General features: G+C 40.2%; 1 protein-coding gene across 1 annotated transcript in view; it reads right to left on the bottom strand.

The window, feature by feature from the left end:
* LOC119654328 overlaps positions 1-16,263 on the bottom strand; it is a 96,997-nt gene that overhangs the window by 56,922 nt on the left and 23,812 nt on the right. Inside the window, exon 2 of the mRNA XM_038059657.1 lies at positions 7,084-7,179. Within this exon, the coding sequence (XP_037915585.1) occupies positions 7,084-7,179 (96 nt within the window). The remainder of the gene's footprint in view (positions 1-7,083; positions 7,180-16,263) is intronic.

The following is a 16,263-nucleotide window of genomic DNA, read 5'->3' as shown; positions in this document are numbered from 1 at the left end:
CCGAAAAAGGCCCCTTTTTTAGGTCAGCAAGTTCAGGAAATTAAAACCATTTTCAACCGAAAATAGAGGATACATTACCTCAGAACAATGATGGTAACCCATCAGAAATTATTACTTTATTTCCGTTTGGAAATATATTTTTTTTGTTCCGATATCTTAGCCGCCGAAGGAATTGTGTGTGTGTGTAGCATTATATCGAAACTTCAGTCCTGTAGGGAACCAAAAAAAATCATACGAGACGAAAAAGCAAACCGACGACATCTAGCATCACCGAGTCTCCTTATCCACTCATATCTCATTATCCAGAGTGCCGAGTTTACTTCATTATAATTGAATGCTCTCACTCGCTTGCGCAGACAATCCTCAAGGATCTCAGCTATCTTGACGCAGTGTCCTTTCCTTTGCACCGTTTGTTTGAATTATTCCAAGCATCTGTGTGTTGTATGATTGCCGCGCCGCCTGCACCATCCTGACACTACTTTTAAGTGGGAAACATCTCGAAGGACCCGGCAAATTGACATCATTGGGATAAGATAAATTTAATAGTCGCTGAGGAAGCGGAAGATTTTTCAGAAATTTTCAGGTATAACCACCGGAGATGGGCATATGAGGTCCTGTTTTTTTTGTGCGGCTATTTGTTGCCATACATGCGCCTCTTTGAAGATTTGGATAATTGCTCAAATCGCATTAGGACCTCTAATTATGATAGGACTGGGAATTCCGGAATAGTTTTGTAGATCTAGGGCGAGGGCGGTTTTTCGTGCGATTTTCACTAGTTGCATTTTCTCAGGACTTTGATGATTGGTGATGGTGGTGAGAGCGGAATGTTGTAAAGCAAATATTGAATGTTATTTTGTCATTAAGATCAGGAGCATCATATGGAGTTGATAATTAGTTTGTTGAAGTTCGGTGTAGATCGTAATAAGGACGATGATGACTTGAAAATTGGAATTGTATTTGTAAGAATTGCAAGATGAAGATTTTCAGGCTCAGACCCGAAAAAGCCTTGTGTTGCTCCTTAGTTTAGCGGTACTGAAAAAGGGGTTGTTGAATCGGACAACTTCTAACCATTCGTCTAGGCTGAAACTTCCGCGCTTACTATTGAATACTAAACGACTCATTAAAAAATCAAACCAGCATCTGACGTTCGAACATCGAAGTCCATCTCAATTTAAATTTTTCTCAGAATAAAGTTCAATAGCATCAAAAAACTTTATCTTCGTAAAATGGTTGAATAGTTCAGGTTCAGAAAACATATTCAATATTTTATTATATGTGGTCATGTTTTCACTTTTTTTTTCTTTCTTCTCCTCGCATACGTTTGTACACATTCACGTATGTATACCGAAAACGAACGACTGATTTATTGTGCCAGCTTTGGAATAGTCCGAATTCCATGTTTGGTGGTCCAAACACAACATTATAACCAGAGCTAAAAACGGTGACCAAAAACGATCCAAACTTTAAGCCTAAACTTCTTATGGCTGAGAACCTTCAAGATGTTGTGTTGTGTCTAACGACAAACTAACACTTTTAACAGTTTTCAAGTTCTTGCAGCGAATGTGGTGGCTTGTGATCCACTCAATTCTCGCTTCTTGCAGGCTTTCTTGCCGACTGATCGGGGTCTGGCCTATTCAAAATATTTTTATTGAATATTCAAATTTTTTTCAAGGTACACATATGATGGCGGTGTGGCATGGGAAATGCTAATGACAATAATAATTCTTGTGGTTAATAGATTCTTGTGTAACACATGTGGTTATACGATTTAGTGGGAGAGTTTTGGTTTGGGGAAGTTGTTAAGCGAATTGTAGTTTTCCATGTCTCTATTAGATGGGAAGATTGGGAGTCGAGTAGTCGAGAGTCGTTCTTCGACTGCAACTAGATCTTAGAATTCACACCTTTCGTTATCAGATTTTATGTGAAGAATTTACTTGGAAATAACCTTTATAGCGCCTTGTTGATAAAATTTAGGATAAATTAGGGTCGAGAAGGCAAAGGCAAGGTTACGGGACGAGAGATAACAAACGGAAAGCACTTCTAGGTCCAATCTAAAAGGAATAACAACAAAGGTAGCCGAATTGACGGACAGAAAAAGAGAGGAGAGAAGAAGACTTGTACCAATAGTCAACTATTCTGGCAAAGTTACGGTTTCAGTGTTGAGAATCCTATGTGGGAAGCTATTTTAGACATTGCTGACATCTGGTCTGACTATGATAGTTTGAGCCTAGACATTGAAGTTTAGGAATTTTAAAAAGTTCACATTGTCTTCTGGGGTGCTTTGCTGGTTTTTTTGCTCATTAATATTTGTTAGCGACTTCTTATTCACGGCCATAGAACAGGAGGTTCTCTGGTACCTTAAAATCGATGAAGCTCTTTGAAAGCCCGTTTTCAGTACGATTATCTGTATTAGATCCATCTGGTTGATACCCATATCGCAGGCAGAAGCTATAAGGTCAGTGTGTTTCAGCTAGTGCGACGCAGTGCTCAATTTCAGTATTACAACACGACAAACCTTAACTCAATTTAGAACTGTACCTTAAAATATCTCTGACGATGATCATAAAGTTATCCCAGATGTGGAGACGGTTTAGATCTTACTGGCAGGTACTTACGTGGAATCACTTGGTCGAAATAAAACGTAAAACGTAAACATACGTTAGACAATTAAGAAATGCTCTGATTCTATAAAAACCCTATATTTAAAAATTATTCTACAACTCTGCCATCCCCTTCAAAGTAGTCCCCTTGGGCAGCTACACAGCGATTCCAGCGCGTTTTGCACTTTTCGTAACATTTCGGGAACGCTTCAACTGGGATGTCCGCGAGTACCCTCATCACGGCCGCTTGGATGTCCATAATTGACTGAAAAAGGATTCCTTTAACCATCGATTTTGTTCTAGAAAACAAAAAAAGTCACAGGGTGACATATCGGGCCAATAACGCGGCTGTTGCAACACGGCGATCCCTTTAGAGACTAAATACTGGGACACGCTGATGGCGGTGTGGCACGGCGCGTTGTCGTGATGAAGGATCCAGTTACGAGCGATGTCTGGGCGCACCGATAGTAGACTTGATTTACGGTTTGCCCCGGTGGAACAAAGTCTTTATGGACGATTCCACGACTATCAAAAAAGGTAATAATCATCGTTTTCACCTTCGACTTGCTCATGCGAGCTTTTTTCGGGCGGAGGGCATGCGGAGACAACCATTGTGAGCTTCGGCGTTTGGTTTCTGGGTCGTATTGGAAAAACCAGCTCTCATCGCCTGTAATAACTCGATCAAGCATCGTGGGATCGTTTTCCACTTGTTCCGAACAGTCTTCTGCGACGGTCATTCGATGCTGCTTTTGTTCCTTAGAAAGGTCCTTTGGAACCATCTTCGCGTGTAACTTTTTCATCCCGAAATCGCCTGTTAAAATTTGTCTGACCATGAAACACATGGTTCATACCTAGTTCCGAGGCCAACATTCGAACTGCTAAACGCCGATTTTCGCGGATTAGAGCGCGCATTCGCGTCAATCCGCACCTCGATTGGTCTTCCACGCTTTCACCAACACATGTCTACTCTACAGACACAGCAGGCGACTAAACAAGCTAGAGCGATGGTGAATATATCAATGGAGAGGGGAAGGATGCCGGGGAAGGGGAAGGGAATTTGAAGGTTGCAGGTTTACCAGAAGCGCGCCAATAAAATCAGTCTCATTACTTAATTGTCTAACTTCGTATAAACAGAGGATGTACCATTGCTGTTGTTCAATTTCGGACCAGCCTACCCTTAGAAGGCTGTTAGATAATGTTTCATCTTAATTACAGTTACGCAGAAAACTTGTAGTCAAGTCTGTTGAAAGTGCGTCAGATCTGGTTCCTCCTAGGGGAGGTACAAATGGAACTTTGTGTTTAAGATTGGCTGCATGTTTACTGATCATCGCAGTTTACATGAATGTTTTTTGTTTTCTAGTGGCTTTCCTTCCAGCCCAGGTTATGTTATGAGTGGAACAGGATCAGAAGATTAGCTTTATATTATCTGAATTTGTCTGGTATATTCAGTCATCTGTAGTCCAGATAACTTAGATTGCGGATGTAAGTCAGTGCTTTGTTATCGGTTTAATTTCTTAGCTGTGGCATGCGTATAGTCTTAGCGGCGTTGGTAAGCAATGACAGAATTATTTTTTTATTATTATCGTTCTCTGCACTGTACTTAGGGCAATTTATTACGCTTCCTCTCACTAGGTTGCTCATTTAGGAGTTGCTCAACGCCATTACATTTGTGCCTGCAAAGAACTCACTTAAAGTGACTCTGGAGAGAAAATGTCGACGAGGCATGGGTCGTGGAGTTGGGCAGTGAGAACGAAGTTATGTTATCGGAGATCAAATGGGATTTGTAGTCATTAGTACGAGTACCGAATCTCAGGACCATAGACAAAAATCCAGGCCCGAGGTCAAAATTGTACAAAAACAAAACCATCCCCGGAGTAGAAATTATATAATACTTGTCTCGCTATTTATCCTTTTCTAAAATTTCTATTCCGGACCTTCAAGAAAACCCCGGGTTCGGCGAGAATCTTCCCCTCTGATTGAACCTGTCGTATTTTCACTTAGTTTAGACCAGTATCCCTCCATACAGTTGTATATGACTATTAGTTCCAGAGGAGATTGCGATTAAGAAAAGTCAGCCTGAACTGAAGAAATGGAAATGATATATTGGGAGCCCACATGTCAATGGTTTATCTACCTGAAGCTGTAGGAGCAAGAGACCAACAAGCTCTTAGACCACACCATTGAACCATGAGTACATGCCCGATGTCATCACATACAGATTTTGCTTCATTTCATATGCACAAGGAGAACCCAAAACAAAAAGGTTGGATAAAGCCTTACCGTAGTCCCAGAAGTATAAAAAACTGAAACAGCAGACGGCAGTATAGGGATAGCTTTGTCACCTGAAGAGGAAGAGGAACTGGTTGTTTTTAACCAAGGAAAGGTATAGAATCCAAAGATTAACATGTGTAAGTATTGTCAGCTCCTCGGGAATATATCCAAAGGTATCATTTGAAGTCCTCATAGGGTTGCTGCCGTTGAATATCTATATTTTCACGGGAATAGAGCAACCTTGCAAATGTCTGGGGACAACAGAAAGCTGCCTAACGGATAGAAACGTACCATTATTTCTCGACATTATCCCGGAGCACACAATCAACAAATCAACAAATTCACTTAATACAGAAGTTCCTCATTGAAGGCAAAAATACCTTGAATCAATCGATAAACACAACACCATATTTTTCTTGAAAATATAGTATATACCTTAGACATGTGTGCTTACTTTAACATTCAAAGAAACTGCAAAAATGAAAAATGCAGGCTTGACAAGAGGGAGTGAAAAGGAAGAATTCCCCCCGGACCCGAAGTTTTCTCAGGGAGTCCAAATGGAAATTTCAACGAAAATCCAGGCCCGCATAATTTTTTCCTCTTTCCGATTTTCTCTCTATGGCCCTGCAAATAGGGCAACCGACAGTCATCCGACCATCAATGTACTTCCAGTCAGGTAAATGGCAAAGGTTTGTGGAAATTTATCATTGAAGGCGCACAGTAGTTCTTCAGGGCACGATCACATGCCTTTCATTCAAGTTTTCAATGTTACTTAGGAAGACAGTCGTCGTATGGACGCCATCATTTGTGTTGAAAGGAAAAACTCCCTTGTGACTAAGACGGGCTTTGAGATCCTCCATTGAGAAATGTGTCCTCAACCGTAGCAGACGATTCTACGTCGGAATGACAAATTCAGTAAATTTGGTTAGACCTGAAAACAGTTTTTGACCTCTTAAGGTGTGTTATATGGTCACTTCTTCTGCAGTCCCAAGAGCAAATGCTCCAAGATTTCATTTGATGCAATTGTCAAAACATTCTAACTGGAATATAAATAGTCTGCGTCTGTAGGTCTGACCTCAAACCCCGACCTAACAGAGTGGCCAGATGACTGAAAAAGGTGTACACATGAGCACACAACAGCGGTGAACGATTAAATACTAGCTCCCAGGATGCAACGATGTTATAGACAAGGTCCGCTGAGATGATATGAAGGAATATGCCTGGGGTTGTAGCGGTGAATAGTTACAACCCAAATTGCTGTGCTAGCTATTGTCAGTAACGACAATATGGGGTATACACCAGACGAATCCAGGCAGACTGCTGTTGTGGCGTAAGATATATTGTAAGAGGTTCTAAATTCAACGCACAGAAATGTGACAAAATGCTTCAAATCTGTATTCAGAACAAACTGAGAAAGATGGAATGCATAAGTAACACTGAAAGGTAAGGAGATACTCCCGAATTTCAAATCCTTTGCCAGAAAAAAATTTTCAGCCACATTTGAATGAAGCTGTCTGGCTAGCAAAGGCTGCTTATGATCCCTGTTTATTTTAATATGGAGCATAGAATACCCCAAGCGTTCTTTCTTCTTTCTTATCATTTTTATTGTTTTCCTATTTCATTCTTAACCAGGCTTTCTTTTAGTTTCATTATCATCACACTTAATACTGTGCAAGTGATCACCGTACACCAGCGGGACAATTACGAAAGTAAGGCACAAACTAGAATTCGAACCCGGACTACGAGACCGACAAGCTGACGTTCAACCGAGCCAGTCATTGCACCGTCAAGGACGGTTCGAATGGGTTACATTATATAATACTAATATCTCTAGTTTTCGTGATGAAGAAATGCCTTGAGATGTATGCAAAAAAAATCACTAGAAACGAAGATAAGTCTCATATTGAAACTAAAACTCGTATCTCAAACTTTCCATTCACACATCCGTCAATCCCATTGTAAATAAATCTAAAGAAAAATGTCTTCATTCAAACATTCCTAAGTCCCGATAACCATAATCAGCACTCTCATGTGCATCTATAGATTATAAACTTGATATCACATTCGCAATCTAACAGTCAACACTCGGTCTTGACCAGATTGTAATACACATACGATATTCGACTTATAATTAATAAACAATTATCTGGTATCTCTCACACTGAGCCAAAACCGCATGAACATCCACATGAATACTTTGATATCAACTCACCTGTAACGCTGCATAATGAAATTAAAATTAAGATAGAGGTAATCGTTAGAGATAGTGTGTGAAATGTTCGTTGTAGATGATGATATCGTCTTCTGCCTGAAATCAAAGAAAGAAAAGGAGAAGATGAAATGATTTTGAAAATCTATTTGTGAATTTGTTAGTCAGCGTAAATAGCTTCACTCCAACTTGCATTGGCTTATTTATTTGAGAGTTTAAACAATTACTTCCCTACCGCAAAGAGCATTCTGGTCCCAATTGGTAATTGCATATAATAGCAACAACTGATGACCACAAATGATAATAACAATAATAATGTCCTACTAAGATTGTAAACAACCTTAAGATCTTGATCGCCACGCTATCAACGTGATATGATGAGCAATACATAGTAGCAAAGGGGCTACAAAAAGCGGTGGTAGTAGCCACAGACAGTACGAAGTGGATAAAATTACAACATCAAGCAGAATGAATGATTTTTGTGTTGGTCGCCCGGTCGAGATATATCTAGATGAATCAAGATCTTCAAGACAAAATGCCCATTCAGTGGTGTAGTGTGGTACTATTAACAGTCAGTCAGTCAGTCACAAAGTTTTTGAGATCATTTCCGTCAACGGAAATTATCAATTGAATGTTGCCACCATGAACATACTCACGCTGATAGTCCAAGAGACCGACCTGCATTGCGGAATCTAATTTGCTAAGAGGATAAAGTTTGACATAAATATTTTAAGAGGTTTATTCATCAAACAACATCGTCATCAGTGCCATTAGATTATTATCGGTAGAAACCAGGAAAACTATGCATGAGTCACTTGAATGTTGGTGGGGTTGTAATAGCGCTTCTAGATAAACAAAATTTGATAATACCAGAAAGAGACTTACAGGTATCTAATCGATTCTTCAGTAGTCCTAATTCTCTATCTCATAACTACGTGGTGAGACTTTTTGTTAATACGTATAACAGGATAAACAAATTGAGATTAGTTATTTATTGACAAAAATTCCATTGTTGAAAATCACATGCACTGTATTTCGGAAACCAACTGTTCCTTTCATCAGTGTGTTCTGAAGGGGACAGTTGGTTCCCGAAATGTTTGTGTTAAGTTTATTTGAAAGGTGCGATCCATATATCACGGCCGCTATTAGGTTTGCTCGATACCTTGCTCAAATGCAAAATTCATTCTCCAGCGTCAATATATTTTAGAAAGGATTACCTGCCCACGGAGCAGCGTCCAAACTGTTTTTTATTCCTGCTAATTTCTTTTTAAAGTCAAAATCTTAAATATTTGAATATATTTTTTACACCCTAAAAACTCAATTCACAATCAGAATGACCTAATTATAATATTGCATTTCGTCACGATGCTTACTTCACTTGCTTCTCATACCTACCAAACTCAGATCAAAAGCCGAACCCTTCTAAGACCATATCAACTTTGGGAACAATTCTAAAGATCTATCCCAACGGAGTGTGTTTTTATCCAAGTAAAATTGATAAGGCAATGATGGTCCCAAAAAAATAAACGACAACCACAATCAGTTATCCTGAAAACTCAAAAACAGAGGTAACGAAGGCCGCACAGTTGGTTGAAGTGCCAAGTTTAAAGCCGTTTGGGAGGTATAGTCCAGATTTACAAGTAAAGAAGTTGTCATCTGTCCGGAGAATTCCTATTAATTTGAGAAATAAGACATGAAATTCCTTTGCTGCCGGACGCATTCTCGTGCGTCAGCCAGCGTTGTTACATCTCTATTAAGCAGCCAAATATCCGAGATAAGGTCACTGATGCGGTCTAGTTGTCTGATATATATATAAAGAAGCTTTCAGCTTCGTCGCATTTCCAACGATGTTCCTTTTGTCTGGCTGGGACTACTGATCTAAGAAACGAGACCTGTAACGTTTCAAGCAGGCTTGCCTGCAATTAAAATCTTTCAAAGTACCTGTCGGACAATATACGCATATAATTGCTACAGGGACGGCGACTGGTATTTTGACAGATCCCAAACCCTGCATGATTCATTCAAATGCCTGTTTGGCAGCTTGGTTCGGTTTGGTTTGACTGAAGGAAGCTTTCTGGCATTAGCAGTATTGGATTCACCTGTACCAGCTAGCAACAAAAACGAAGCACGGGGTTTTGTTGAAAAATCGTTCTATTCGAGTTCTCGCCAGTTCTCAGAAAAGGTTTGACCGGAGTATGTTAGCGGCGTCAATAGTATATTATTCGATCGCTTGAGCGAAGACAAGGTTGAGGGGCTGTGTCGGTGACGATATGATAAACCTTATTCCGCTTATCAATACAAGCAGTAGGATGTACATGAATCCAGAACAATGGCGGCTAGGCCTGGTTGATACAATTAGAGTTCCCTAGCAAGCATATGAAAAATAACGTTGCCTCCACTCAAGGATTTTAAAATGGGAGGGAGAAACCTACCAACTGGCTGAAGAGGTGAGCAAATATTACTAGACCCAGACTTGGATAAAATACAGTAGACGCTTCTAGAATAATTGAATATAAGATAAGCGGCGATAAGTAAACATTCGTTTGGGTGGGTGGATGCAGTACTACGAATTGAAACTAATGAGTTTCTAGCTGAAACAGTAAATACAACACTCGAGAGCAAACGCTCCCATCACTTAGTTACCGTGGAAATGACTTTGAGGGATCCAAAACAACAAAAGATGCAAGTTGACACATAAGGACTATAGAGGGGACATTGTAGTGTTTCTCACGCTAACCTGTCCAATTTTTGCCTCGCATTGTTCACTAGATAAGGCCTGACATTATCAGATAGAAGATTACGTCTTTTTTTCCAACACTCGGTAAGTCAGAATAATATTGCGCATTAATCGTGCATCGATCGTAAGAAAAATGAAAACCTGACTGCACCGAAGGTGGAGAGAAATGTAACGAAAAACACATGGGAACAAGATATTTATTTCCACCGAAGCTTTCTAGCCGCCTTTTAATTTGAAAATCAATTGATAAACTGCTTAGAAGCCAGCAATCGTTATTGAATCTGATCCTTTAATAATAGATATATCCTAAGTCTACTGGGCACTTTTGATGTTAAATTTCTCAGAAATTTCCCAGAAATTTTTACATCTATTTTCTCCCATAGATTCTCGAACCACTTTGATGTTGAAATCGATCATACCCGTCCTCGGAAAACGATTTTGGTTTTTAGATAAGGTTGAGAGACTAGGAGAACCGCAGGTCCAAGCACTCAAGGTCTCATATATTAGGGCCATTGTGCTGTCCATTGAAAACATCTATTCAACGGCCTCCCAACGCTCTCAGAACGTTTCCCAGCGTCAGAGATTGGGAAGATTGTTCGTTGATAAAGCCCCTTTTGAGGTATCTCCATCTAGGAGGAAAATGGTAGTTGCATGCGAAATACAGGGTCGTACCGTCCCCTTCCCCACATTAGCTACATATAGCTGAGACTACCAGCCAGATTTTTTCCCTGCTAGGTCTCTCATCCGAAACCTGTTAACATGGAAGAGACATGCTAACAGGTCTCAAAAGCAAAAGAAGTGGCGAGAAAGATCTCCCTTGATAAATACCGACAGAGATACGGAGCAGTTTTAATATACTTGTAACATTTTGAACTTTGTCTCTTTGGGTAGCAGTAGATTGGTTTAACTCAGAGCGCAAGTTCCTTTGGCACTAGGTTTTGTTCTAGGTGATGTCCATCATGTGCGATACACGCCTCATGACTCTTCTCGAAATTCTCATCACAGAGACCGACATCTCTGTAGGGATGGCAGTAATTTCTTGAACGATTGCATTTTTTAACTCATCCAAATCTCGTGGCTACAAACCCGGCTCTTGAGGTATGCTTCTTATCCATTATGTTACCTTCTGAAGTGTCCCCCCATCTGAGAATAGTGTTATGACTGGGAGCAACCCCATGCCGACCGACATTGAATTGTAAACGAAACAATCGCTGCGTAACTGTAACAGACTCATCAGTCATGTACAAACGACGTTGCAAGTCCCGCTGTTACGTTGCAGCTGAAATGGCATCTTGTGTGGAGAAGAATTATCTCCACCATACATTATCTCCGTCCCCGTGTGTCACCCTATACTAATAATTCCACAGTTCTCGGCAAATCCGCCTTTGTTCGCGAAATATCGTCAATGTTATTTAATGAAAACCCATGAATCTTTTTCATTTTCCGAATAGAGACGCTTGAGCTGCTTTGCCAAACAGATGATGTTGTATCTTCCTTAATCACTCGATTGCGGAGCTCATAGAATCCGGAAGAATAGGTACAAGTTTCTCGATGTTCAGTGTTCAATTGCCATGCCTCGAAGACCTGTTACTTTCATCGGTCCTTTGTTTGACTGATAGGTCGAATTGCTCCATATGTCGACAATGCCTCGTGTAGATTAACTCTTCCATTGGAATCTGATCAAAAATTTGTGCCATCCGCTCTTCGCAGCTTGCCAAACAATAACCAAGGTAGCTTCTTAGTATTAATACAACAAAAGTGCTTGATATCTTGCGTCGACTTCTGAAAAAGTGACACACTGCGCACACTGCGCAAAGTGTATAATTTATCTTCAGGCTCCTTGTAGCTGTTTGTTGCAGTTTAAACTCGGCAACTACGAAGCGTTTTATCGTCGAAGAATTTGTAATAGAAACCTTTCTTCTTACGGATCCTCCTTCCTTTGAACATCATCATTAGCACCACGGTTGATGAGTCCCTTATCAGATTTGATGATGCCAAAATTTACGTAGGCAACTTTGTGAACTGTGTTCTTGTTTTGATTCCAGATTTCTACGAAGAATGTGATGGTCGTCAGTTATGTGACCAAGACCATTTCTTCTCCTTTCTAGTCAAATTGAAACCATTTACTTCGCCACGTGATTTGATGTGCTTCTCTGGTTGTTCCAACGGTGGCTTGATTCACAGGACACTAGGCGATCTTGTTATACGATGGTCTCGTATGGTCCGAAAGTAGGAACAATAAAACGCACATCGGCTGAATTCTCATACACCTTCTATGTGCGCTTTACTGTTCCTACTTTAAAATGTAGGAAGATGATGAAGATTTTACAATCGTTAAATAAATTATGTACGACGGCTGTTAAGAAAGTAATGATAATGATTGCAGAGAGGAAAATTGGGTTGGGCATGGTAAAAGCACTGCATACCATCCTGTTCAGCATTCTTTTAGCCATCTATACCTGCAGCTTCAAGACACTCAGTGCACAAATTGGACGTGCTCATTTTCGTATTACGTAACTGCCTGTCGGAGTTGCGATAGATGATGATCGCAGTGCCGGTAAACTGATGGCAGTCTTTTTCGATTGCCAGGGATTTTTGCATCAACATGAAGTCCTTCAAAATTAGACAGTCACTGCAGTCTATTACAAATCTGTTCTAACCACTATATTGCGTTATTTGAAGAAAAAACGGCCAAAGAGATGGTAAAAGTTGTGGAGGCGCAATGTAAGGGGGCTTGCAAAAGACGGCCTAAAATTTGTAGTTCAAAAGTTCAAAAGTATCGGGTGGACTTGTTTGTGATGCGTAGGCGGTAAATGAACCGTGTGGCCAGTCGCTCTAATGCGTTAACAACTTCGCAGAGGGACTATACTAACTCATGGCAGGGCTCTATTGAATTTTTCCCAATTGCTTCGGCAAGTTGTTCTACCTTACCATGAGGGATACCAATGTTAAGCCCACATATATGGATTTATGAGACTCGGATTAGTTTGCTCGCGTCCTGACGTCTTATTTTCGTTATGAATCCTTGCTCATTTCGTGGCGGGATCAGCAACCGCCCTGCTGCTTTGACTGTGACCCTAGTATTTTCTGAATAATGACATTCAATGCACTCTCCTGAACAGCCTGTCATGACACCTGTCAAATAGGATTTAGCATGGATAGGGTAATAATTCCATATATATGTACTTTATTTACCTTCTCTTTTTTCTTTAGCAAATTGTTTTTTTTTTACTGAGGGGTGTTTTTTTTTATGCTGAGATTAGTGCTAGGTACGTTATCTTCTTGCAAATACATCAAAGACCAAGCTATAATTAAGAGAATGGAAGTTACCTAACGAACCTTCCTCATTGAAAGAAGGCAAGGACGATCATATCGGCCAGTTAAGTCATGGCTATCATTTTCTAGATTTAAAGAGAATAATTCTCACCAATTTTTTGGGGAAAGGAAGCATAATTGAAGGAAAAATTGTGGTGGATTTTTGGCCCGATATAATGATTCCGTAGCCTACATAACGAGCGATACCCTGACCGTCAGGTTGTGGATAAAATCCGGCTCAATAGATTACGGTGGGCGGGTCACTTAATCCGCATGGATGAAGATGATCCAGTCCAGAAAGTCTATAAGGGCAATATCTATGGTAGGAAAAGAAGACGAGGCAGACCCTGCCTGAGATGGAGCCGTGGCGTAGGTCAGGACGCCAGACAACTTTTAGGGATATCGAATTGGTTGACCTCGGCGCAAAACCAGGATGTCTGGAGTTCTTAGACCGGATACCGGTTGTTGTGTTCATGACGATGATGATAATGAGATGAGATATAAATGCGACTCTTGAAAGGAAGAAACTATAAAAAGCTCCTCATTCTCATCTCTAGCATGGATACTTCTGATCTTCCTTTCGGACCCTGAAGAACTTCACTTGTATACTGAGTGAACTAAATTGAAGCAAATTTTCGTAATTATCTAAGAGTGGAAGCTCAATAATATTCAAATGCGAAATGCGGAATTAGGGCTGCTTCCCATTTTCTATGCCTTCCAAATGAAAGAAACCCATTCTTATTTTGCAAAGGATGAAATTGTAAGTTTGACGTAAAACACGCTTATCCATTAACATATAAATGACACTTTCACAAAGTATGATAAAAGAAAATTGCTTATCACCTTTGTTGTGTGTTCGTGCCGGCTATCATGAACTGAACTACAGAAACAAAAAGGTCATCACGCATTTACAATCTCCCTCCTCTTTCATATAAGCGCTAGCGAACATTTTAATGGCAGCTATAATTGACACCATTTGCATTTTTTTTCATACTATGAATAAGAGACATTATTCTCCTCCTACTCCACTTGATTAAGGAAGGGGGTAATAAATTAATCAATTTGTGTGATTTAGACTTGACATTTCAACATTTCTAGCACATTTCCTTTTGAAATTTACATGCATGAATTAAGAAAGCTTCATTGAGAAGTAGCAGTGCTGGAGACATAAAGCCGTCTTGGAGCTTCGTTGCTAAGTAATATGCAAGCCAAATGAGTGAACGAACGAGTGAGGTAATCCTGGTTGGAGTCTAGTAACGAAATTTATAAACTAATTCACACAAGTTGGTTAGAATGAAATGTTGTCTCTGGACACGGACTGTGATCTGCAGAGGTTATGCAAGAGGTTCTACACTCAGTTGGGGTATTCGTCGAAAAAATATATTGTGGGGATGGGAAAATTATCAAGCATTCAAATAAACTTCTAGTTTAGTGAATTAAGTTTGTGAAAAAGGAAAGAGTCCAAGGATTTAGAAGGACTTGGTGTTCAGGATCCATACCCCACAATTTCTAAAGCGCCTAGGCACGACCTGGAATGCTACTAAATTTCCGCGCTAATTGGCTCCTTGGGGCCAAATTCAATTTCCATTAATGAATTTCACGTCAACTCTCCCTAAACCTCACCAAACCTCACCTCTCTACCAGGTTAACACTATGTTTCACTGCAATAAACAGCGCTCGATGTACTGTTCCTCATGGTCAAACCATACCACCAACGAGATGAATCATTTCTTGATATGACCACGACAGCATTAACATATTGATTAGCCGAGCCAGTAACTAGTCCATATTCAAGAGCGGGTATTATACGCGTATATGGAAGCGTGCCTCACTTACGTCGGCTAAATGAAAAATTAACTCCTGACCTCCGGCCGGCGAGTTCCGTCACCGACATTTCCACACTCCTTCCTTGCCGGCAAGAAATCTTCTTTATGGGATATTTATTCATTTCCATTTCATTTTCTGGCCGTTTACCTTAATAAAATGCAATCTATTGAGTAAATATACAGAATTCTAGCAAATCTGCGTGCCCTTGTCGGCGACGCTTAACACATTTGAATATCTATGACGGTATTTCCGAAAGGTCTCGTGTATCCTTATCAGCTTTATCGCTTGCCGGTCGTATGAATTTTTATAGTATGACGTTTTTTCTGGCCTTTGGAGCGTAGTTCTTATCTTTAATTCACTTGCAGCAAAATATGGCCTGAGCAATTCAAGCTGACGCGGTCGCCGGCCGCCAGCCGTACGACATTCGGCCGTCAAATATTATATAAACCAAGATGACCTCTGGGTAGAGAACAATAACAACAAAACTATCGAAAAAAAACCTAATAAAGCGAAAGAAAAAACAAAAAGGTTGAAGAAATGGGAATGAGAAGATGAAGACTCAAAAAAGTATAATATTAAACAGAACGAATTGCCTGACTGGGCTCACCTGTCGTGTTAAAGTGCCATGAAACGAATTTCGTTTCTTTTTTTCCCCCGAACGGAATCTGTTTTTTATACGCCCGTCCGCCAACCAATTCCATCTAGCCAAGCCATCCCATCACACTTGTGTTTTCCACACTTTATGCACAAGATGTGTTAAAGTTGTGCAAGAAGAAGGTTAGTCTTCACTTGAAGATTGTCACCATAATTGCCGGGAACGGGTAAGTCTTGCTGAGTTTTAATTCCGTTGCGATAAAATTAGACTAATTTTCTACTATGAATTTCTGTCGTCATGGGAATTTCGAAAAAATGCGCGAGCAGGAACTAGACCAAGAACCGACAGTCAATACATTGTGCGGAGGAAGACCTCAAATGACAATGATTAGTTGCTATTAGGCGCAGGAAAGTGGTGGAAGAAAGGTTGTCTTTATGTCACGAGACAATCATTTAGATGAGGGCGTTGATTGACTCTGGAGTGTTTTAGATAAGAACTGATTTGAGGAGAAGATAAAGTGGTCACGGAGTTGTTAAGGGGAGACAACAATCCTTTTTATAAGTGAATAGGTTCCTTGCCCTTGGTGATAATATGCAGACCCTAAAAGGGAATGAGTTGCAAGTTTACACCAAGATTAAAACGTCGAATGTGAGAAGGGGGTGTCTCGAAATTTGATGATTTGTAACGAACTAGAAATTCGAGGAGAAAA

The sequence above is a fragment of the Hermetia illucens genome, chromosome 4 (genome assembly GCF_905115235.1).
Source record: "Hermetia illucens chromosome 4, iHerIll2.2.curated.20191125, whole genome shotgun sequence".
In the NCBI taxonomy this organism is placed as follows: domain Eukaryota; kingdom Metazoa; phylum Arthropoda; class Insecta; order Diptera; family Stratiomyidae; genus Hermetia; species Hermetia illucens.
This window is presented reverse-complemented; position numbering and strand designations above follow the sequence as displayed.